This window comes from Cyrtonyx montezumae, unplaced genomic scaffold (assembly GCF_038088225.1).
Source record: "Cyrtonyx montezumae isolate F1298 unplaced genomic scaffold, pur_monq_1.0 scaffold_20, whole genome shotgun sequence".
In the NCBI taxonomy this organism is placed as follows: domain Eukaryota; kingdom Metazoa; phylum Chordata; class Aves; order Galliformes; family Odontophoridae; genus Cyrtonyx; species Cyrtonyx montezumae.
In genome coordinates, this window is record NW_027071937.1 from 5,602,608 (window position 1) to 5,626,485 (window position 23,878).

General features: G+C 40.2%; 1 protein-coding gene across 1 annotated transcript in view; it reads left to right on the forward strand.

Annotated features, from left to right (window-relative positions):
- The first annotated feature begins 996 nt into the window (after nt 1–996).
- Nucleotides 997–23,878, forward strand: part of CDK5RAP2 (CDK5 regulatory subunit associated protein 2) — a 68,568-nt gene continuing 45,686 nt past the window's right edge. Inside the window, 16 exon segments of the mRNA XM_065737608.1 lie at nt 997–1,062; nt 1,065–1,213; nt 1,215–1,274; nt 1,374–1,435; nt 2,290–2,357; nt 6,478–6,588; nt 7,617–7,693; nt 8,691–8,814; nt 10,837–10,988; nt 12,932–13,094; nt 13,804–13,857; nt 14,254–14,373; nt 14,994–15,086; nt 15,159–15,377; nt 19,807–19,977; nt 20,851–21,024. Of these exon segments, the coding sequence (XP_065593680.1) occupies nt 1,012–1,062; nt 1,065–1,213; nt 1,215–1,274; nt 1,374–1,435; nt 2,290–2,357; nt 6,478–6,588; nt 7,617–7,693; nt 8,691–8,814; nt 10,837–10,988; nt 12,932–13,094; nt 13,804–13,857; nt 14,254–14,373; nt 14,994–15,086; nt 15,159–15,377; nt 19,807–19,977; nt 20,851–21,024 (1,848 nt within the window). The 5' untranslated portion in view covers nt 997–1,011.

A 23,878-nucleotide genomic window follows, 5' to 3' on the forward strand; every position in this document is an offset into this window, starting at 1 on the left:
TCACAAAGTGTTCACAAAGATGGCCCTTCTGATTTCATTTCAGAAAGGAACGTGCTGGGACTCTGCAGACTCAGCACTTGTGGCTGTTGGGTGGTGATTTAATGGCATGCATTAAATATATAATATCCTACTGTAACCTTAACCAACAGCACTCTGGCATCCTATATAAGTGTTCACTCATCTTATGAAGGGAATGCTCATTTCTGCTTTGTAAGGCACGCTGCAGACGGGATGAGTGGATCCTGGTGCCATATGGAAGACCTGGTTTTGCACACTGAGCTTCAGCAGGACAGAAGGTGAGGCCACTGCAAAAGGGGAGCTGGTCACATCAGGGGACAAGTGTATCCGGAAGGCAGCGGGGGAGCTGGGGGGACTGAGCATATCTTAGGACCCTCAGACCCCGACTGTGAAGCATCAGGCATGGCTGACTGGGAAGGAGATGAGATTAAGAGCTTAGTTGTACTAAGCAGTACATTTCCTTGCTGTTCAAGGCACCGATGGCTGCTCCTCATGCACTCATGGGTATCCAGGGAAGAGCGATAGGAGCAGGGAGGGGCGGCCCATTGTGACCACACACACCTGGGCTGACAGCGTCCATCTGTTCCCAGCACAGAGCAGAGCTGCAGGGAGGTACACCACAGTTTGTGTCCTACAGAGCTAATCAGCACAGCCCGCAGTGCCAGCCCCATGGGTGCCCTATTTCACAGCCAGGTGAGAATCCCCTTGAGACAGCCTGGCTGGTGACTGAGGGAAACGTTACACGCTTGGAACAGACGAGGAAACCAAACTCCGCAGCTGACGCTGCGCATGGCCGCACTGTGCCTGCAGCTGGAGCTTTCTTCTAAAACTCAAGTTATCTTTCTCTCCGAGCCTGACGCTGTGCACTCAGTAAGGATGGCGGCTGAGCATCGCCGCCATCGTCGCTGCTCCTTCCCTTATTCAAGATGGAGTCCACTGCTCTCCTAGCCTGTGCCCAGCAGTCAGACACCGCCCGCTCTACCCTCAACCAACATGGCGTTCGCCCGCTCACCTCCTGCCAGTACCCCCAACAAAGATGGCGTCTTCCCTTTCGTTCCCATTGTTCCCTCCCCTTGCCCTCCTCCGCGCCTCCTTCAGCGGCTTCAGCTCCGTCGACGCAAAGATGGCGGAAGCGGTTGCGGCTGTTTGAATTCCAGCGGAGCCGCCAAAGCTGCGCACAAAGGCGCCGGGACCGCGGGCGCTATGGATTCCCTCCCGGGGGAAGACGTGACGCTGCCGGTGTGCTTCGAGGGCAGGTAGGCGGGCGGGCCGCCGTGGGAGCGCGGTAATCGGGCCGGGCTGAGGCGCCGGCCCTGCACGCCGTTCCCCCGCGCATCCCCGCACTCTCTTCGCAGTGTCTCCGCTCTGCCGGACGTGTCCCGCGAGGGCCCGCAGCTCAAGCCGGCCTGCAGCCGAGGTGAGGCCCACGGGAGGGGGGTGCCGGGGGTGGACTGAGGCGGTAAGGCGAAGGGCTCGTTTTGGGGTAAAATGGCTGAGCGGTGCGATGTTGAAAAGCGCTGCTCGTCGCGCTGGGTGCGCTTTGTTCTCCTCCTTGTGTTTTTGAGTTGTCTTTGTTCACGCAGCATCACCGGGCCCGCCGCGTTGTGGAGCGGTAGGTAATGCTAACGGGGGACGGGCTTAGCGGGCGTCAGTGCTGCCAGAAAGCAGGCGGTAGTGCTCAACAGTGTGACCGGACTCGGCCTGGGCTCGAGTATTGTAATGATTCATTAGAACGTCAAGAGTTAAAAACACTTTAAACATCCCCGGGATGCTCTGAGGACTGATGCATGTGGTTATGCAATGGCTTTGAAAGGGCTTTAATGAAATGTTTGAATTAGTGTGGGAGTTAGCCTAAGGCCACGGTCATACTTAGGCTAATGTGAGTGCTATGAGCTGTATACCCTCTTGCTTTTCTAGTTAAGTTTACTCTGACAGGAGCTTTGAATTGGGTGGGTTGCACAGCCCTGTTAAATGCACATGTTCAGAAGGCATTATGCTTCAGGAATACCGATGCTGGTGTCGTTTCCAGCTTCTAATGGCTCAATAGAACTTTATTCTGATACTGAAATCCCTTGCAGATGCTCTGAATGCTTGTGTCTAAAAGTGTCTCTTGTATGGTGTAACTTCAATGTACCTCTTGATTTAAAAGTTTGAACTTCAGAGGTTGTGAAGCAGAAAGAAATCCAGATTGTAACGAGAACTTGCTGTTTCCAGAGTGAAACCTAGCTTGGATTCTTCTGTCTGAACCCATTCTGTTTCCTCAATGTCCAGGGTTACCAGATGTCGCAGAAGACACAGTCTCACCAACCAGAGCTCGGACCATGAAGGACTATGAAAACGTAAGCAGGCTGTTAATGTGAGATTTAGTGACAGAACTGTGCTTGAGGTAATTCTGATAAGCTGGCTGTGATGGATTGGGCTCTTTGTTTGTGTCACAGGTGTGATCTGTGGCTATTTGTGCTGTCAGCCTCCATCTCTCTGCTTTCTGAACCAGAGGCAAGATATTGCTGTAGGGCAGACTAGCCAGCCATTGCTTTTAAGTTGCAGAACAGAAATTGTCAAGGTCTGCTCAGAAGTGGATGTAATCACAGGAAGCATAAGAGTGTAGTTCACAAGTCAGCAGTTGATACCTTGTATTTGAAGTGAGCAACAAACTTCATTTGTACCTGTGTAGGTTGTTGTTTTAGTTCACTGACTGCTCTGTAGTGTCTCTGTTGTAAAAGGCCTTGCATCGCTGTGACAGTTGTGTAGGTAAAACTGCTTACTAGAATACGGAGGAAATCATCAGATGCTTTTAAAGTGTCAACTGCATTGAATAAACTGTTTAAGTTATGAGCTGATTGTTTATGGCTGCTGAGGGAGGTCTGTTTGGGTATAGCAGGACAACACTTCCGTAGAATTTTTTTTACATTACTTAGCTGGCGTTTTTATGCCTGCTTTACAACTCGTGGCTTGCTATCTCCAGGATGTGACAAGTGTTGGTGGTTTTCAGTGTGCTGCATTCTGCCACTGTTAGCTTGTGTAGCATTGCTGAGACTGAAGTGAGCTTTTCTTCTGAACTCTTTCAGTTTTTCTTATTTTCCCCTGAGGAAAGAGCTCTTTGGTTAGAGCTTAAGGCTTTTTTGTAAAGTCTCAGTAAATAATGCTTCTTACTGTTTCTATTTCACTTTCTTTTATTTTGGAATATTGTCTGGGGGTAGAAGGACTCTGCTTTGGCATTGGTGTATGCTTAAAGTCTTTTACTACAGTGTGCATGTGACCTCAGTCTAGAGTATACGTTTTGCAAATGGTTTACTCTCAGCAGTGTCCATTTTCACAGGAGAAAATGTTTAGAAGGAAAAATCTGTTGTTGGTTATGTGTGATGGAGGAGTTCTGTTTTCCTTTAGGAGCAGGCAGAAGAATTTATATCGTGCCTTTTATCTCTGGCCCATGGTCTGTATTGCTGAGGTATATTAGTGATGAACTATGTTAGCCTGGGCCTCACGTGAAAGAGAATGGAACTTCCTGGTGTGTACAGACCCCTTCTGTTAAGCTAAGCTGTGGGATTTCTTGGAGGTCTTTGTGGTTGCTAACAGTACCAGGAAGCTCAAAAATCTCTTACAGTAATGGCAGGAGAATCAAATAAAAGGTGATTAAGCACACTGGGGTTTCTACTGCTCCTGTTTCTGAGATTGCTGGTAGCTGGGAGGCGAAATGTGAGCAAAGGAGCATTCACTTTTTTGTCCTTTTACTGTTTACTTAGCATCTAGAAGCTGTTAGATGTTCTTGGACTGACATCATAAGCCTGCTCTTATCCTGCCTTAAAACAAATCTGAATTAACATGTTAAAGGGAGATACAATTCCTGATGGCTCCTGCCTGGAGATGAGAGTGTGTTCATGTACATACACATATGTGCATTTGCTGATCTTTGAGCTATGCTGGTCGCTCAGGACATGAGAAGGAAATGAAAGAAGAGTGGGAAAGAACATGGAAGGGAAGAGAGGAAGAACTTGCCTTGTGTTCTGGAGAGACCAGGGGGGTTGTGGTGACCCTTGAAGGAGCAGTGAGTGGGCCAATGTGGGAAAGGTCCTTTTTATGTTTAGAGCTGGGAAACATACGAGGGCAGAGAATCCTGGAGGTGTCGGTTTCTTGGTGTTTACGGTGCCTCCTGGAGAAGGGGAGAACACCAGTGACTTTGAATGCAATTACATAGGCAGAATGAAAGAATTCATTAATTGAGGACCTTGTTATGATATATTAGATGCTCATGAGTAGAATGAATTACTGGTAGCAAGTTAGGGTAATTAGTAATTGTCTGTATGTGGTTCTTTATTTGTTTTTTTTTGCGTGTGGTTTTATTTTCATTTATTATTATTATTGTCTTCCTAAACACATTCAGAATTGTGCTGTCTTATAAAATGGCCTCTGCTGGCAAAAACTGTGCTGTGCTGTGAAACCACAGCCCCTGCTGACAGATGCTGCTTTGCATAAAAGTGGCTCTGTGCAGACTTGGAGAGGAGCTGAGCTGAGCTGGGGAAGTGGTATTTGCTGCCATGGTGTCTGTGGTGTGTAGTTTTCCGTGCAGTGGATTGCATTTCCCTCTGTTTTTGTGAAGTCTTTGCGGTTTCTCCCCTTTTGTTCTTAAGTACAGAGATGAAAATGTATAAAGGCATTAAGAGTGGGCCTGTATATGCAGAAGGAAGGCAAGAGGATTGCCATGGAAATTCCTTTACGATGTGAACTTGTTCATATTTTACACGTTGCTTTTTATTAAGCTATAACTTTTAATTGTCTGCTCAAATTAACTTTGCTCTGAGGAACCAAATGTCAGGGAGAACATTTATTTTGCTTCTTAATTTCTGATGGTATGGTACGTTTGCTTGCCTCCTGGAAAAAGTATGCTTAAGCTCTTTTGTTTAATTCTGTTGCCGCAGGAATACATGAGAATAGAGTTAAGGAATGCTGAGATCTGAAATTGATTTTCTTTTTAGCTCAGATATGTACTGAGAGCATGAAACGTAGCAGAAGGTCAGCTCTTACAACTTCAGGCCTTGATGCTTGGGCTTTTTCTGAATAATAGGATAGGAATAATAGGTAGGATAGATAGGAATAATCTTCCGGTGGCTTTAAAAACAAACAGAGCTGTGTCCTCTCACTTGCTGCAAGTAGTGCTCAATTTTTGCGAGCAAAGCTGAGTAAGATGTGAAAGTCAACTCTGCACTTCCGTTCAGAGACCATTAATTTTTGTTTATTTCAGATAAGGACCTTAATTTTGAGCAGCACTGAGGGCATTGTGCTGTGACAGTGAATCAGAGCACAGAGTTGCACTGTCTTAATGGTTGCATCCGTCTGAATGCTCCTGAATACTCCTTCCAGCTTCCCAGGATACCTTGTGATTCTCAGAAGGTGTCATGCTTTAGGGATACAAAAAGGAGGGAAGGAGTTAATTACGTGCATTGCTGCTGAAGGCTGCTTCTGCAGGGTGTGCAGATGGGCCACTCAGTTGTTCTAGCCCTCTGTATTTCTAGTTGCTTGGGTGATACTTGCTTGTGAATAGTAAAAAGTCACCTTGCTAGGCAGAGATTGTTAAACTGAGGAATAGATTGTGAATGCAAGTGGTGAGGGGAGTTACAGGAAAGTCTTCCTAGGCTTACACAAGCAGAGTATTATAAAAATTGCATTGGTCATAATTTTTACAAGTGCTACTATACTGTTCAGGAAGCCTACATAAATGTTTTATTAGGAGCTCTGTAGCATATTAGATTTCCTTTTACTGAGAGCATCTGACAGGGGTCACAAGGCTTATTTGAATGAATGTTTTATGCTTGGCCTCTTAAAACATTTCAGAGGGAGACTCTTCTTTAATGAAACCATCAACTATCAACTGCTTCTACTAGTTCAAAAATCATAAGTCCTGAAGGACATGTATGAAAAGCCATTTTTTCCAAGGAATTGTGCTATGAAATCTATAGGATAGGATAAAGATTTTATTGGTAGTTGATTTGGCTCTGCTGCCTTATGTGCATGTGGCTCTTCCTCCTGTGAATGATGCTTCCAATCCCATGCTTTTGATGTGGAAATACTTCTGTTCCAACATATCTTATATTTTGCTCAAACTCTGCTGTATAGAGGGAGAAAAAAAATCCTTTTCTCAATCTAAAAATAATATTTTTGTTTCTCTTTGTGTAAAGTCAGACTGTTTTAGTACTTAGAGAAGGAATATTGTAAAGAACACTGTGACAGCATGCTGTGCTTATTAAACAATACTCTTCTGTAATTATGATTTCAGTTCCAGTGCATTGGAGTTTTTAGGGCTAAAAATAAACAGATGCACATGTGTGTCTCACCATGTTGATTGGATTCTATCTCAGTAATTGTCTTTCACCATGGAGGGCAAAAACAAGTGGAAGTAGTCACTGATTGTTTTCCTTGAGCCAACTACGTCGTGAGTTTCAAATGATTTTCTTTCTTTCACAGCAAATCTCTGATCTGAAAAAAGAGAACTTCAACCTGAAGCTTCGTATATACTTCCTGGAGATGCGAATGCAGCAGAAGTTTGATGGTCCCACTGAAGAGATGTACAAAATCGTACGTGCTTAGAATACCATAAGGAAATTACGTATCTTTGAAGTGTTTAATGGGAAAGCTGACTGTTTTACTTCTGAATCTTTCTCTCTTGCAAATCTTACCATGAGTATTTTATTCTACCCTCTGACTGGTCACTGGAGGAATCTCCTTCCTTTCTAGCAGTTCTTTAATGGTATTTCACCAGCTCCGTTGCAGCCTGCTAATCAAAGTGGCAAACTTTCCAGTCTATGTGGAGCTGTTTCCTCTCAAGCATGTAGATGAAGTTGTTTGGGTTGTGTATGGCTTCTTGTTTTATTGGTCTGTGTTCCTCTAAATCAGGAATTCATCTGTTTGTTTCCTATATGGGTTTGTGGAAGAGAAGGTGTTGGTTTGGTTTTCTTTTTTCAGTTTGAAGAAGCATTTGAGACTATGCATCCTTATTATTTCAGGTGTACAGGAGACAAGTGTTTATTTTTTGCATTCTGCAAGACATTCATTTTGTAATGCAATGAATGGCATTAGGTCTTCTCTGCAATAGGAAGCTTTAGTTAATCTTGATGCTTGTCACAGCAGTTAAGTGCATAGCTGCCTAGATAGGTCACTGTTTCAACTGAATATTGCTAATTGATCTGTACTGGTCTTTTCACCTTTTCTGGCCTATCTTGTAATGGATAGCATATGGAAAATTATGTCAGCTTGTGTGCCAAGTTGCTCTTAAAACAATTAAAAGCCTCAATAACTGCTATAATCAGGCTTTACAAGGAAAATCACTAGAAGTGATCTTATAGCTTCCCAGTTCTAGTAACTCCCAAGCTGATTTGCACCACTTCCTGTTGTTAAGCATACACAAGCGTGCAGAGACTTGCTTGAGTACAGGGAACCTAAATGCTTGACCCTTGTAAAACATGCTTTTATGAGCTGAAGTGGCTATGCTGATCTTATCCCAGTTTATTTGCTGTTCCATGCAAAACTAGCCTGTGTGGTGATGTTAACTTATACATATGGTGACCTCTGAGTTCTCTGCTGATGTTTTCATTCTTCTGTTCTAGAACATCGAGCTGAAAGTTGAGATAGAAAGTCTGAAGCGTGATCTGCAGGAGAGAGAGAAACTACTCATCAGGGCATCGTAAGTACCAGTGTATAAGAACTGTATGTTATTTAAGACAACCAGGGTCTTACTTCTGTTTGCATGCTGTTTTCAGGATGTGAAGAGCCCAAAGTAGCATTTTAGTGGTGTTTTTCTGGAAATTGCCCCTAGCTATGCTGGAGTGGCATTTTAGCTCCTATACACAATGATGTGGTCACAGAGTAACTTAAATAAATGTGGCTCCTTAGTTGACAATGGGTTAGCATTCCTATCATACAAGTTATGCTAAGGCTGATAATTCCCTGTAGAGCTATTTCCTTCTAGATATCTAGTTTCAAAATGAATCCAAGCTGACCATGGCTGCTTATGGCTGCTGCACAGGCCTCAGCTGCAAAGGAATTTTCTCTGTGGCTGACCTCATGTGGCACTGAGTTGTTACTGATTACTTTTTTTGTTAGTTCAGAGTTCCAAGTAGATCCTGTAGACCAGATTAGTTTTCATTTGTAGCTGTCAGAAGGTTTCCGTGGGTTTTGAATGGGACCTTGCATGAGTTCATAATAGGATGCGGAATTCAGGAGGAAATTGTAAGCAAGAGGTCATCCTTTGCTTAGTGAAAAAGTGAAGAAGGAGCTGGTAAGGAATTAGTCATCACTAAAAAAGTGACTGGGAGAGGTTCTCGTGACAACATATCTTTAGTTTATTCCAGTGCTGCTGCTTGTAGGTAATACAGCTCTACTGAAGGTTTGATACTGTTCTTGGAAGCTTGAAAAATAGGAAATAAATAGTCACTATTTTTCATTGCACGTTTATTCATTGTGACAAGGATTGTGTGGAGCTCTCATTGCTGTACATCAAACAGAGACTATACCACCAAAATGGTTATGTTCTGTGTAGATGTTTGTATTTCGTCTTACAGTGACAAGCAGATACAGATAAAGTAGAAGAAACTTCTGTGTAATCTATCAGCTGCTTGAACTTAAAATGTTTTCTACTTTGATATGCAATGGGATTTTGATTATATATTATGGTCTTTCAGAAAGGCAGTTGAAAGCCTGGCCCAGGGTGGTGATGCTGAAATACAACGCTTGAAAGAGGAGGCACAAAAGAAATTCCAAGAAATGAAAGGAATCTTGACTGGCAGAATAAACCTTCTGGAGGAGGCGAGTACCTAAAACTGAATGAATAGTTAGAAATCTGTACTTTGTACTATTGTCTGAGGTTTGATACTGTGATGGGGCCTGTATTTTCAAAATTGCATCAGTTTTCATGGTGAAATAGCTAGTGCAAATCCAGGAGAAGAAAAGAGAGGGGAAAGCTAAAATAAACAGTGAAAATACTGTTAGCTACTCTTAAAGCACTGAATAGGATGGATAGCAATTTTACAGGAAATTCCTACCTCTGGGTGCTGTTTGTGTATGTTCAGTACACACCTTTAAGTCTTGAGTTTCACCGTGGCAGCTTTGTTTCTAGAGCTGCAATCTCTGTTTAGAGGAAGAGGGGTTGCATTTTGGACACTTGTTCTGATAAGGTCTCAGTTTCATAAATAGCTGAAGCCATTATGTCAGAGCTCCTGCCATGTGGCTGACACAGTTTATTCCCATATTTATTTTTGAGCCATTGCTGATACCTTAATGAGGGAATTGCTTTGTGTTTTTCTCATTTTAGAGTGTACAGGCACAATGAGGAAAATAATTCTCTGTATGAATAATATGCTTCCTCAGAAGGAAGGAGAATTCTCTTCCTTGGAAAGGAAGGAACAAATTAGATATTGAATGGCCTGTGCTGGAAATGTTTAAGTCCTATAAATAAACTCTTAATTTTTTTGCATCACTGAATGCATATACTTAGGTAAGGGATTATATAACTATATTTTGCGAGAGAATGGAGATCTGGTGCTCTTTTGTAAGTAAATAAATAGGACAAGCTTAAGCTCCAGAGTTTGCTTTTCTGTCTCTAAAAGAATGAATTAGTCATAGAAGTCTCATAATGCTACTTCCAATGAGGCTGATTTAGCAGTATTCCTAAAGCAGTGAGCTCCTTCAGATCTGAGGTATGGAGATTCACCATGACCTTTTCTTTAGTAGAGCTGGGGTTTCTCAGAGCATTCCTTGTGCTATTGCCAAGGTGGAAAAGATCCCAAATGACTTACTGTAAAACAAAACAATCAGACTGACATTTCCTAAATCTGACATGGAGAATAGCAGATATTGTTTCTTATGGTGTTAGAGTATTTTCTGTAGCCTGAAGGTAGTGTTGGCCTCTGACATGAGTTTTATTATGTTGATGAATGTAAATACTGCAGAGCAATATTAGTCACTTATTCATGTAGTGCTGCATAGTTACACAGATCCAGGTACAAATTTCCTTTGGATTTCTTGATTGAAAGATGAACGCTGATGGGGAGGAGAGAAGAGTAGTGAATTCTAGTGGAGAAGGGCTTTTTCTTCACAGCCCATTTCCCAAGAGGTCATCTTTGGAGTGGAGGGGATTACTTGTTAGGCTACAGGGAGACTGGCAGATCATAGAAAGCAAAGCTCAGTGAGCACAGCAGGGAAGCTTACCACAGGAAGTGGAAGGTCTGAAACAAATGTTATGTAGTGCATGACAGGTTGCTGTTGTGTGTTTTTGTTTATTTTGCTGGTGGCTTTTTGTTCTCCAGCTCAGTGAGCTGGGTCACTAAAAGTTGGGTGGAACATCTGGGTGTTCCTTCTATTTCTGTTGCTGTTCAAGGGAATCATGTTTAATTAGTGATCTTGGAGTTCCAGTTAGCTACAATGAGACTATGAATATTCATATTTTTTTTATATCCCCGATTGAATAAACCCCTCTTTAATTTCTGTTTCTTACAATGGTGGGAAGATAGTGGGGTAGAGTCAAGTTATTTTAAAGGAGATTATCGTAGCTAAATCTAAAGTTGTAGCACAAGGGCACTTCTATTTCCCCTGTTGAATAGGGACTTTGATTTCCTACTTGGAAATGAGCTTCCCATCTTTTTGCACCACAGAAGATTGATTAATCTGAACTTTTCATGTCTGTACTTTCAAGAAGAGTTTGCAAAGTGCTTGAAATAATTAGCGTGTGTTTGGTAAAGACTCTTCAGTATACAAAAACTGTCTGTGAGCATTTTGTTCTTGTAGACATCAAGGTGGTATTTTTTTTTTTAATTATTATTTTAACCACAGAATCTTAAGGCTGCCCAAGAAGAGGTGGAGAAAGCCAATGCAATGACAGAGAAGGAGAAAGCCTTGAGAATTGCTGCTGAGCAGGAACTTTCTTCAGCATTTGTAGCTCCTGGAAAGGATCTGGATATGATTGCAGGAGCTGAGAAGGACAGGTCAGAACTCTTGCTGGTGGTGTTTGTAACCAGTTGGAAATTCTTTTTCTTAGTTGAAGTGTGAAGAGTCAGCACGGTTATGGGCTACAATGGTTTGATCCTTCCCTGAAATACGTGATAGAGTATTACTAGGTATCTAATCAGCTAGGAAATGAATGCAGCAACCACTCTGTGTTGCATGATAACACAATCAAAAGATGACTGAAACTGTAAAAGAATCAGTGTGCATGTGACGTGAACGTGTCATGCTTTAGAGCTTTTTTGTAACTCTATCTTACCTTCTACTTCCTGCTTTTGAGCCATTGCTTGAGTAGAGAATCACTTCTGTGTTCACTTGCTGCTTTTATGGTGTTTACATGCTCTTTAGTCCTGGTGGTGTATCTGTTGAGGCTGGTAAATCTAATGGAAAAAGAGAAATGTGTTTAAGCTTCATGGCTTTGATAATGCTTTGCATAGCATTGGTCCTGCTTTGTTGGCAGGTAGCTGGAAAGGTGCCTGAGCTGTTTTTCAAGCAGTGAGATGTGTGCAGTCAGATCTCAAGGACTGGAGGACTGATTTTATTTGTTTTTTTAAATATGTATAGGGTAAAATATGTCTGGTAAAGCTTTGGTAGCTTGGGTGTGTAAACCTGGGGTGGAAATGAGAAGATTGTTGTAATTTGTAATGTTTTGGAGTATTGTTTCCTGCTCTTTTTTGACTAAACCCCAAAGTTAACTGCTCTGAGTCACTGCATAATCAGAAATGGAAAGTTAAGTTGGCCTGATGCTTTCATTTATCAGTTTTATAATACAGTAGGACCAAAGCAAGTTTGTAGTGTTTTCAGACTGCATTTATACAAACGCAGAGTTCAAAAACTGCAGATCTAAACTCCTGCAGTATCATAATTTGATGAAGTCATTCTTACTGTATGTTAAGTGATGCTGCAGTGATTATAACCTGGCAATTAGGCCATCTCGTTCCCTTCCTCTTTATCTTAACTGTCCTCTTTCAATCTCTTAGACCTCTCTGTGAACACAGTTACTCTCCTGAGTGATTTGAGCTGGAAAGGACTGTGTTACAAAAGCAGTCTATTTCTTACGTACTTCAGTTGCCAGCTCTAGAGCTTGTGTGAAAACAGTGGCTCAAGTGTGGGAAGAAATTGTCAGTACTGAATCACTGAAATGAAGGCTGTGTGGAGTAAGAAACAATTCTGGTGATCCTGTATTGGCAGGGTCCTCCTGTAACTCTATGCAGACAGATCTGTCAAAGTATTTGCAGGACCAGGAAAACAGTGCTAATGGAGGAAGGTATTTGACTCCGTGAAGTGAACAAAGTACTGATGTGGCACTTTAAACTTGTCTGAGAGGAGCACATGGGGAATTCATGCTGTATTAAAAAGATCCTTTCACCCATCTGGGTTGCAAGAAAATCACAGCTGACTTTGTATGCCAGAAGGTTTTCAGGTATAACCCTTATGCCTGTCAAAAAGGAAGAGTGTTTATTTTAGTTGGTTGAAAGGCTGGAGGTGCTGAGATGTGTTCCTGACCATTGAAGGTAGCCATGACCTGATTTTGGGAGAGTTGTGTGAAATTAGAATCAACTTTAGTCACGTATACAAGTGATGGTACCCAAGGATATGTGCTAGGAAGTGGAATGCAGCAATAAGCTTTTGTACATAGGGTAATGTAAACAAAATGTTGAAGCTTGAAGCATTTATGTTTAAAATGGTTCTGGAAGAAAATAAAAATGAGTGCTTTGCAGATAGCTCAAACCTGTTTGTCACTTGGTTTAAGTGGATGGCAGCTTTTTTAGCTTCTCTGGAGGCTAGAAGAAAAGGCTGCCTCAAATTTTCAAGTGTTGTCTGGGGTCTTCAGCCAGGAAAGCTGTCTGCAAGATTTACTGCAATGACTTTGGAGTCTCTGGTAGATCATGCAAGATTAATATGAAAAATCTTATAATTCTAGACTTATAGAGCAACTGAATCTGTCTTTGAAAAGTAAAGAGGCTGTAATTCAACATCTTGAAGAGGAAAACTCTCAGAGCCGACCTGGCGGTGGGAACTTATCAGCAGAAAAAATTGAAGAACTTACCATTGCTTTGAGGCGTGAAAAAGACAGTGAGATAGAGGTGAGGAAACTGTTATACGTTGTAAATCTCATGTGGTCTGGGATTCTCAAGGTTTTGTGCATGGTGGTATGTGAGTGACTTAAAAAAAATCCTTCTCTACTTTCCCCCTTTTCCATTCCCTAACATTGTTTATGCTGTGTTTTGGCAGCCAGTATTCATCATTACCAGCCATGCTTATCATTCCTTCAAAGAAAGATAATTTCTCACTACTATATACTTGTTTTTTCATAGATACCATGTAATTGCATTTCAGAAGTATGTATTTAAAGAAAAGCTGAATGTTACTGCATCCCCTTTATTAGATGACATAACTTTTACAGTACTTAAGAGTATGACCTGAGAGTTTATTTTAGGAAGTTTCTCTACTCTTACCTGGAGAAAAAGCTTTAATAAAGGAGATAAGTGTTAAAAAATTCTCATGAAATGGAGTGAAAGCATTGCTGTTAGCTTACAAAAAGTTCCAAGAGTCATCACTATATTTCTATTGTCTCTTTAAGAGGTATCTGTTTATACCTTGACAGCTTAAAGGCAGGAATAAGTCTGAAGGCTTGCTCTTCTTGGCTGTTTGCTTTTCCATTTGTTATTCACGCTAGGAAAACTGAAAGAAAAACGAAATTATGGAGGCTGTTGTGCTTCTGAGAAAGATTCATACCTTTTCTTTTGTGTTGCTTCTTTGTTTAGAATCAATTTACCCATTTTGTTCTTATAGGCTATTAGAATGGAGCTTAAAAATGAGAGAAATTCCTTTGGAAAAAAAATCCAGGTAAGTCTGAGTTGTCTCTCTGTGTTTTTGGCTACATGCATACATCCATACATGTTGGGAAATCTTCTGTTATACATTCATAAACATAGGGAAGTCTGGGCTAGAAAAGTAGTAAAGCAACTCCTTTAGTTAATTCTTTTGTTTTATTAGATGGGAGGAGGGATTCCCTTGTTTTTGAAGGAATTTTCAGTGAAGCTGGTACTTATGGCCAGCACATGATTAGGTTTCTTTTACTGTATTCCAGATTTATCTTTAAGATGATGGCTTGCATTTGGGATGTATTTAATATTAGTAATTTGAATAATAAGATATAAGAACTTGGAGACTACTTACTAATCAGCAGCTACAGTATCTCTTAGTAAGAAGCTAATGCAACTTGTTCATAATCTAATTTAGTCTCTGGAGGAAGAGTTGCAAGAGAGAGAAAATGAGCTTGCTGTTGAAAAGAAGAATGGCTTGAAAAGGGATAAAACCATTCAAGGGCTAACTGTTGCACTAAAAGCAAAGGAGAAAGAGGTATGATGGCTATGATCTTGCTGGTTTTGTAGATCCATTGCTGGGTGTGTGTGCATGATGTGCATGTGTCAGGGATTGTTTCATCTCCCTGTGACTGTTCAGTAAGCTTCTAGTAGATTCTAAATTGCTCCTGTCATGCATGTAAGCAGTTCTGTTTGTTATCTAGAGCTTTGGGCCTTCAGCTGAAGGGGGGAGAAAAAAGATACTTAACTGATGCTTTCTCCCTTAAGAACTTAGAGGAAAAATGTTTTCATTTACACACTGCTGTTTATCAGCTCTGAGCACCACTTAAAAGGTATGAGAAGTATTTTTTTGTTGTTGTTGAGTAAGTAGAGCTGTCATAAAGGAAGGTGAAATAGTAGGTCAATGTCAGATGAAATTCGAATTTTATGGAAGAGAGGGAAGTGTTTAACTTGAGCAATAGGGAGTCTAGTGAGTATGGTGTGAGGTGAGAGCTTCTTTATGTGAGATTTATTATGACGTATTTGATGTTTTTGTTCTTAAAAATCTTCTTTCTGTGTAGTTGGCTGATGGATAATGAGGTGGTGGGATAGCTATTACTAAGTCGCCATCCCTTGGAAATAACTTTGTATGTAGTGTTCATTTTACTTTACTTAAAGAATGAAGAACTCACCTCTGAAATTGAAGATCTCAGTGCTTCGTTGGCTAAGGCAAGAGAGGCAACTCATAAAGCACACATCCAGAAATTCAAGGTAAGCAAGCAGTTAATGCAGCTTTCAGGTTTTACAAAGTACCTGTATAAACTTTGCTGCTTTATGTTTCAGGGTGCTGAGGATTATCAAGCTCTCCTGATGGAAAAAGAGACCCTCTTAGCAGAGCTGCGTTCAGAAAACCTCACAAAGGATGCTGAGAATCGTAAACTGCAAAGGAGGATTAAAAGGACTGATCAAGAGCTAAATGATCTGAATTTAGAAAGAGAGAAAATGGAGAAGGAGCTGGATGAAGCACAACTGCAGAAGAGCAGAAGTGACAAAACCATTAATGTTATTATCATTTTTTTCTTCATTGCAATAAGTTTAGAAATACTATGCTTGTTTGTTACTAGCATGTCCTTTTCTAACAAATTTAAATTTGTAACTGAAGTGTTTTTTTGGAAAATGCATTTGCTCAGTGTTCAAGGCTGGCCAGTAAGACCAAGGAAAATTCTGGCACTTAGTCTGTGCCAAAAAATATCTTTTAAATCTTATTTTGATAGCCTTGCTTAAGCCATAGCTAAAATGCTTGGCCTTTATAAGCAGTGAATGGTAGCTGTTTGCTTCAATTTTCTGATGGCAGTCTGAACATGCCCAACATACAATGTATGTGTTATTTCTGCTGTATTTACCATGTTATGTGTCTACATTGTCTTCAGTTACCTTTTAAGTTCTAATGCAGTGCAAGAGAAAAAAGCCAGTTGTTGCAGCCTGAAGCCAAACTTCAAGCTATGAAGCAAAAAGCAAGCTGGCCACTGTATAACTAAAGGCAATTTTTGCTTGTAAAAATCCCAAAACCACAGTTTGCTATATACAAGGGAAAAAAAGGTGTATCTGTTCTTTTATCTTGCTACATATTCTCTTCAGGGCTTTTTTTTTTTTTTAAAAAACTTAAGAACTTGTCTAGACATCTACACTTCTTCCAGCATGCACAGGTCATGCAACAAAGTGAGTGTTTAGGTGCCTCTCCTGCCATGCAGATTTTTCTTTCCTTGGGGCAGCACCTGCATGATGGGTGGACTCTTGCCTGGTTTCAAAGGCTGGTAGTTTCCAGTTAAGGATTAGCCTCTTTCTACATTAAATAGCAGTGGATCAGATGAGCTTGTACTATTTTAGTTTATGTTTTGTCCTAATTATTAAATAAGGACTTTATAGCACAGGAATTGCTTATTATATATATTTAATAATATATTAAGTATAGCATTGGGATAGTGTGGGAATTGCTGCCCCTGCAATATCACTTGAAACCAGTAGAGGGATCTCTTTACCTACAGAGAAATAAGATCTCTTCCTCCCCCCCCCCCCCCCCCTCCAGCCTGCTGTATTTATTTAACTTACAGTTGTGGTTGATTGTCAGCTGTGGTTAGGCTTCTGTCACACAGTCTTTATCTTTTCTGTGCTTTGAAATTTCTTCTGGGTGTTGAGGTTAAGGGGAGAAAGAACAGATAGCTCCCATCAGTAAAACAGCCACAAAGAACATATTTTATTGATTTAAGTATTTTGTCTTTAACTGTCTCCTCTATTCAGAATCTTTTTTCATCTTTAAGGAGAGCTCAAATATAAATCTGTATGGGAAAGGCACAAAAAATAGGACTGAGTGGGGATTTGCTGGGGGATTCAAAGTTCCTGGTATTACAGAAATCTATTTGACTCCATTATGTCCCAAGTTTTTAATGTAAATGACTAGTTCCTTGGGGAAAAGCATTCCTGTCAAAAGATGAGCAGTCTTATAAAAATTATATCCCTAACCTATTTCCTACTCCTTGCAGAACAGCTGCTTCAGTTTCAGAGTTGCTAGTACGTTTGGATAGAGCAAGACTGCCTGTGAAATGTTGCCCATTAAGTAGTAGATATGTGGGAGTGAAAAAATATGCTGTGATATTTGTGATATTTTGCCATTTGACAAATAGGAAACCACTTCAGTACAAATGATGCAAACCTCTTGTGAGATGACCCTAAAAATCCTATTCTGTTTATGCCCCATGTTACCTATTTATCAGTGCTTCTACTCTGTTAGGAACATTCTTGCTGGCTTAATTCTAAGCTGTCCTACCTCTTCCTCACACACAGGGAAGGTGTGAGTGACTTTTTGTATACAGTTGTTGAGGTAATAGCAACTTTTTATCGTATATCTATTTAAAACAAAAAAGAGGGTGGCGGGGAGGGGGAAGCAAACCTCTGGAGGAAGTTGTCCTCTGTTGTAAGCCAGTTCTGCTGGAGGTGATTTGGGCATTACTGTCCTGTGATGGAAGATGCTTAAGCTGAGTTAGGACTGCTGCACGTGAGCTGATCTTGCACACTGGATGGCCCATAGCATGAGTCTTCTGTAGCAGTGCGTTCTTGACCATTGGCCCTGGCACCATGGGCTGGGTGCTCCAGCTTTTCCTTCTGTCAGCTGTTCAGAACTTTCCAGAAGCTGCTATTAATCAGTATTCCTGTTTCATTTTCTGCATTTATTCTTACACACAGTGGATGAGGAACAAACATCATCGTATCCTACCCGCATCCACCATGTTACGACATATATAACAGCTAGTTTTTCTTGATCAAAGCCTTTATTCAACCTCACATCATTCAAGCACTTTAACCCTTGTCTCTCCAGGCCTATATATAGACAATTAGATTATACTTACTAGTTGCTAGTATTTGTTCACTTGCTGGGAGGTGCATAACTCATTAAGTAGAATTTATTGTGGAGACTTCCTATGTGTAGCTCAGGCTGAGAGGGAGGTTTTGTAGCTTCATGACTTAATTATCCACCAGCCTGCTTCCCATCTGATGAGGGGGAGGCATCTGTTCCAGTCTTTGACGTTATTGTGTTTCACATTCATTTTTCTTAGTTCAACTATCATTAATCATAGGAAAGTCTCTTGGGAAAAAGATTGGCAGAAGGAATAGCAAAGTTTGTGCTCTGAGAACATAGGTACTATATTATCCTTGCAACTCAATGTATAGAAACCAATAGATTTTCTTCCAGACAATTTGAGTGGTCAATGAGTTCAAGCAACCTGCTATAGTGATGAATAGTTTTATGTGTTACAGAATTCCATCTCATGCAAAGAAAATAACTTTCAATCTCAACTCTTAACTTGTTTGGAGAAGGATTTAAGGGAATATTGGAGACAGAAATACTTGAGGCAAACTGTCACAGGTCTTTCCATTTTCTGCAGTAATGTGTATTGCCAGTCCAGCTCTTTCCCTAAACCTGTGTGTTGCTTTAAAGGCAGAAACATAACTTCTGTGCCTGATGAGTGTTGTACACTGAAAAGTCTGAGGCTAGGTTATAGGAAGTGTAGCACTATTATTGCCAACAGCATGTTTTCCATCTATACACATCTGTTTTCTATGAATCTATTTATGGTCTTCATAAAGAGAAACCACAGAGTAATAATTGCTTGAAGTTCCAGGCCAAATCACAAGTGCTTCTTTGATGTTTGCTTACTGAGTACCAATATAATAGCTCAAAAATGACAAAAATAGAAAGGAGTCAACTGTGCAGTGCATCACAAAGATCATAACGTTATAGTTAGCCCTCTGCTTCCAACACGAATGGTGTAGGTGATGTGACACACGTGAAGAGTTCCATAGCTTAAAGCTGGAGGGCTCTGCAGTTGTCAGACCTTATACCACTTCCACTCTTCATTACAGTTTATAGTTAGTAAAGATGGAGTGGAAACGCAATTGAGTTAGTAGATATTTAAAAAATTTGGAGTTGATGCTGTAATTCTCAGTTTTCTTACTCAAACAAGTAACCTTTTTGGTCATGAAAAAATTACTAGTTTGCAGAACTAAGTGCATAAGTTTACCCATTCTTTGAAACTGAACATTTGATGAGGGTTTTGGGGAGCTATTAGGAACATCTTAGCTGATTCCTGATAATGAAGCTAAAATTAAGCAAGTAAACCAAAAGGAGTTGCAAATGACGATTTGTATTTAATGTGCAAAACAGACAAAGCAGGGAAGTAGTAAAGTGATGCCAGTGATGTGATGTGAACCTGCACGAAGCAAGGTAATTAACTTAAAAAAAGGGGCATAAAGCAGTTTTTAAAGACAATGCAATTAAAGTGTCACCAGTACAATTTCCCTGTACCTGGGATAGGAAAACTATTGAATTTTAAATCCCAGTGAAGGTAAAAGTGAAGTTTATAGGTGACTACCATATGTGCAATCTGTTTAAAGGGCTTATGATACTCTGCAAATGGGCTGCCTTTGGGAATAAAAAGAAAACAAATTAATTTTTAGATGTAGGCTCTGGTATCCCATTCTCTGTGTCTGAGGAGAAGTTTAGGTCGCATAAAGGCAGCATGGAAGTGACACAACTAACTTCAGAGCCACAGGGAAAGGAGAAGAACAAATGATAATCTGAATCACCCATAACCATTTTCTTTTCTATTTCTATCAAAAGAATAAGCTGACTCAGAAGAATTTGTTGTGACAGTGGCAACATACATGTGTATGGTGTTCCTAACAGCCTTGGAGTCCAGTTTGAAAAGCATTTAGAACAATCTAGATTTTTAGAAATGCTGGCACCTTACACAGAAGTTTTCTTGAACTATATTTGCAGATATTAAGAGAAGGATACTGACTTCAGTGCATTCCCCAGAACACACAGAGATAGGTGTAATCTAAAGTAATAGAAAGTTAAGCTATTAACGTGGTTTGTCAGTCTTGAACTTTTATTAAAATTGATTTGCTGAATATTCAGTTTTGTTTTTTGTAGGACCTTAGAAATCAGCTAGAGAAATTACACGGTGAAATGGCTGAGAAAGAAAAAGCTGTTGAACATCATTACAATATTCTTTTGAGCGAAAGCAATCAGAAGTTGCAGAGCCAAGAACTAGTTATCAAGCAACTAACAGACAATGTCAATCAAAAAGATCTATTGCTTCAGGTAGGTAGACCCGAGTTGAAATGAAAAATGTGGAGTTATCATTTGATTTTGAATGAGAAATGATTACAGAGTCCTGTTTGTATCTAGAATTGCTGTTGATTTTGATGATAATCCTTCACTTCTTATAATACTGTATTTGTAGAATGGACATACAATTATAGGGATCTGTGCCATTAAATAGATTTCTTACTAGGGTTTATTGAATACTTAGACAGAAGGGGAAAAAGCTTCTCTAATATTTATGCAGAATTTTCACTGATGTGATAAGATACTTAAAAGCTCTGCGATGCCTACGAGTTACAATTCATGCAGAGACTTGAGAAACTGGAAGTAGAGGAGTAGGTATAGACAGTGAAATATTTTCTCTCTCTCTCTTTCTCTCTGTTTTTGTTTTGTTTTGTTTTGTTTTTTGGACAAAGAGCCTACTCTAAACAAGGTATGTGAGAAAGTAGCTGCCTGAATGTTTAAAGAAGCCTTGCTCAAAGCTTTTATAGCTGGAGGTGTGATCCTCAACAGTACTGATGGGGTTCAACCAGCACTGCAAAGATGAGTAATTGAGGTTGCTCTGCACCTGGAGACCAAAGTGCATGCATAAATACTGTCAAGTTTTCAGATTTAATCAGCAGTTTTTCTTTTTTTTTTTAGTATTTAAAGGATTGAGTGTTTGGTCAAAGCTTCTGTTTTGTCCTTTGTTTTTTCTTTTTTTTTGTTTTCCTTCATTTATTTTGCTGTGTTGAGCTTCTCTTGTGTAACGTTTATAAAGAACATGATGGATCATCCTCGGTTATTTCCTGAATTTTGTTTCTGCATATATTCTGCAGTATAAAACCATACTGAGTTTTGCCAAAACTTATCACTGTTTTCTTTTGTTAGAAATCTGATGAAGCAATTAAAGAAAAGGAAGCAGAATTGCAAGAGCTGCTGAATAAGTACAAGAACCTTCTAAGAGACAATCAAGAACTGGAGCTGAAAAACGAGGTCTTGATCAAGGAAAAATATGCTGCACAGTCTGAACAGGCAGTCATCGGGATAGTCAGAGAGTTACAGGTGAGTTTCACATAGCTGGGATCATTTGAAGATAAATACTTTGACTTGAAATTAATTATGGTTTTCCCTTGGGCTTCATGCTTGTGGATTTGTATATGTTGTAATTCATCCGTGTAGCAAGGAGCAGCTTTTCTTTCAGACCAGTACCATTTTGATCTGTAACAAAGTGATAATGTTGAGTTTATTAGTAATTGAATTATTGTTTTTAGGTCACTTGAAATATTTTACAAGCCTACGACTGTGATGCTCTTGATTTGGCATTAAAAGTATACATAGAATCGTGCACTGATGAGCTTGTAAACTTGACTCTTGAAAAGTGCATAAAGTAATTTATCTGCCTACCATACAGATGTAGAGTTTTGTGGTCATTAGGGTATGGATACTTCCATGAGTGGAAGAGTATTTCTGCTTCTGAAGAGCAGTACAAAGGAGAGTTTGTGCCCTTCTAATAGGTAAGGGGAAAGATGAAACAGCTAGCGAACTGAAGAGAGAAAAGGACATTGAGGATAAGAAACAAAAAGGGTGTAGGAGCAAAGATGTGTCCAGAACAAAAAGAAAAATACTTTAAAGCAAGAGAAAAAAGATTTTATAAAAATATCTACCATTTGTTAAATATATAATGTATTCCCTTTATATTATTTCATGCCATAAATTGAGAAGTATTGTTGGTACCTGAAACATGAGGTCAAAATTCAAAGTCTCAAAATATAGATATAGTTGCATTTTTTCCCCTTTATTTTGATTCTAGCCTAAAGGAAAGATCAAGGACTGATGAGAAGTTTTTTAATCAGTTGCTTACTTCATCAGTGCATTGTTTATTATTGTGTCCAGATTAGTGGACAAAGAGGTTTCTTTTAGAAATACATTCCATTTCTTGTCTTTTGTATTGCTTGCAGTATACTCTTTTAAGATCTCCAAAAGAATTATGCAAAGCAGCAAGAATTGGACTGGTACTTCCTAATGGTGGAGAAAGCTATTTCATTTCTTGAATAATATGTTGGTCATTAATGACATTTTTCTCAAGAATATTTAAAATAATAAGAGCTGATGGCAGTGAGTACTGTATGTACTGTCACATACTGAATGCACTAGTGATGGAATGTTTAATATATTAGGGACCTGATTATTAAATAAGGTAGGTGCAAGTATAGTCTGAGACATGGGTTATTTGGGAAGCTCAGATTTAAGGAGCTGCAGCACTGTTGGCTGGGGTACCAGCAAAGAGTATAACAAAGTATAAATGAGTATACATACAGAGAAAATAATGTCTGTGAAAGGCCATGTGGAAGTTTTACCTCTGTAAAACAAACTGCAGTGTGTGTGTGTACCCTCTGTTGTGAAGGGACCTAGTAGTGATGGAAAATCGTATAGAAATCTGATGGTAATTTTCCTCTGGACACCCCACTTCTGATACAGGTGTGTAACCAGGAAAGAGAACAGTGGTGAGTGAAGCCATGCATGGTAATGGCCCAGTACCCACCTGCTAATCACAGCCTATTCTGTATTGCTGGTTCACTTAGTGATTGTGAACAATACGTAATCACAACCCTTTGTCCTCTCTGCTCAACCTCTTTGTAAGATATCACCTCTAAGAACCCCTTTGGCATATTAATCATAAGTTTTTGGACACAGATTATCCAGAGCTCTGCTCTCATTGGCTGCTTTAGTCTCTTTGATGACTTTGCAGTGCTGCACCAACTCTCAGCAAATGCACAGTGGGATCCTCCCTACCAGAGAGAACAGAAACCGAGCTCTTCTGGCCTCACTGATCTCTAAAGTTGAAGAAACGGAATTGAGAGATGCAGAACTTTCTCTCTTTCATCATTACCTTTTTACTTTATTTTAATGTAATGATAAATTTTAAAGCAACCAACATCCAAAGCTCTGCTGGGTGCCTTGGCCAGGCCAGGGAAGATAAATGACAGTTTCCAATTAAAGTTAGGATTCTTGAGCCACAGTCATGGGCTAGAGAGAGGGGGGAGGGAGTGAGTATGCAAGAGCACTGCTGATTAGGTTAGTCATGCAACTGCTGACTCTGGTATCTGTGGAGTCTTGGAATGTAGAAGTGCAATGGACTCGTATAATTTTGAAAACTGTGGCTGATTTTGTGCTTAATGCTGCTCTCTCGCCACCTTTACTTTCAAAGCTGTTTTTGTTGGACAATTTGTTAGGCAAGTACATTTCCAAGAGATTTTTAGACCTTTGCAGTTCATTTCAATGCTGAGAAAAGCAGGAAAGTTGAGAACAGTGCCTCTTGCTCAATCCTTTATGTGTGTTTCTGGGTTCTGTTTCATACAGCCATAGGGGGCCACAGTGATGTGAGTTTTAATTCTGAAGTGGTTTCTCTGAGTGTCCAAAAGAATCCTTGGATTTGCTGTGATCTCTCTCCATAATGTCTGTTTCTGAGAGGGAGCCTATGTGCCACTCCAGGGTGGAGTAGGAAATGAGAGCAGCTGAAACCTGATGTTTCTGCAAACAACACAGTGCTTTTAAATTCCTGTATGATCAGCACATTATTTGAGTTCAGTTGTAATTACTGCAGTATTTTGGGAGTTAATGCTGTGCAGCCAGGGAACTGAGGAATACGTGCAGTTGTGATGCCTGATTTACTGCAGTTGGAGAAATGGTAGTCAAGGCATGGAGACTTTGATGTAGCTGGTGTTGCAGTTGTTGGGTGCCCTGAGAGCCAGAATTGGTGCAAGTGGTGCAATTCTATGGATGTGTCTTGACTGGTGAAACTGATGCAGTGTTGTTACCGCGTCATCAGGGAGATGGAAAGTGATGTAGCTGCCTTTTTATTTCTTATACAAGCGTCTATTGAACAGTTATCAGTGCTTTGTAGCTTGTTGCTTTC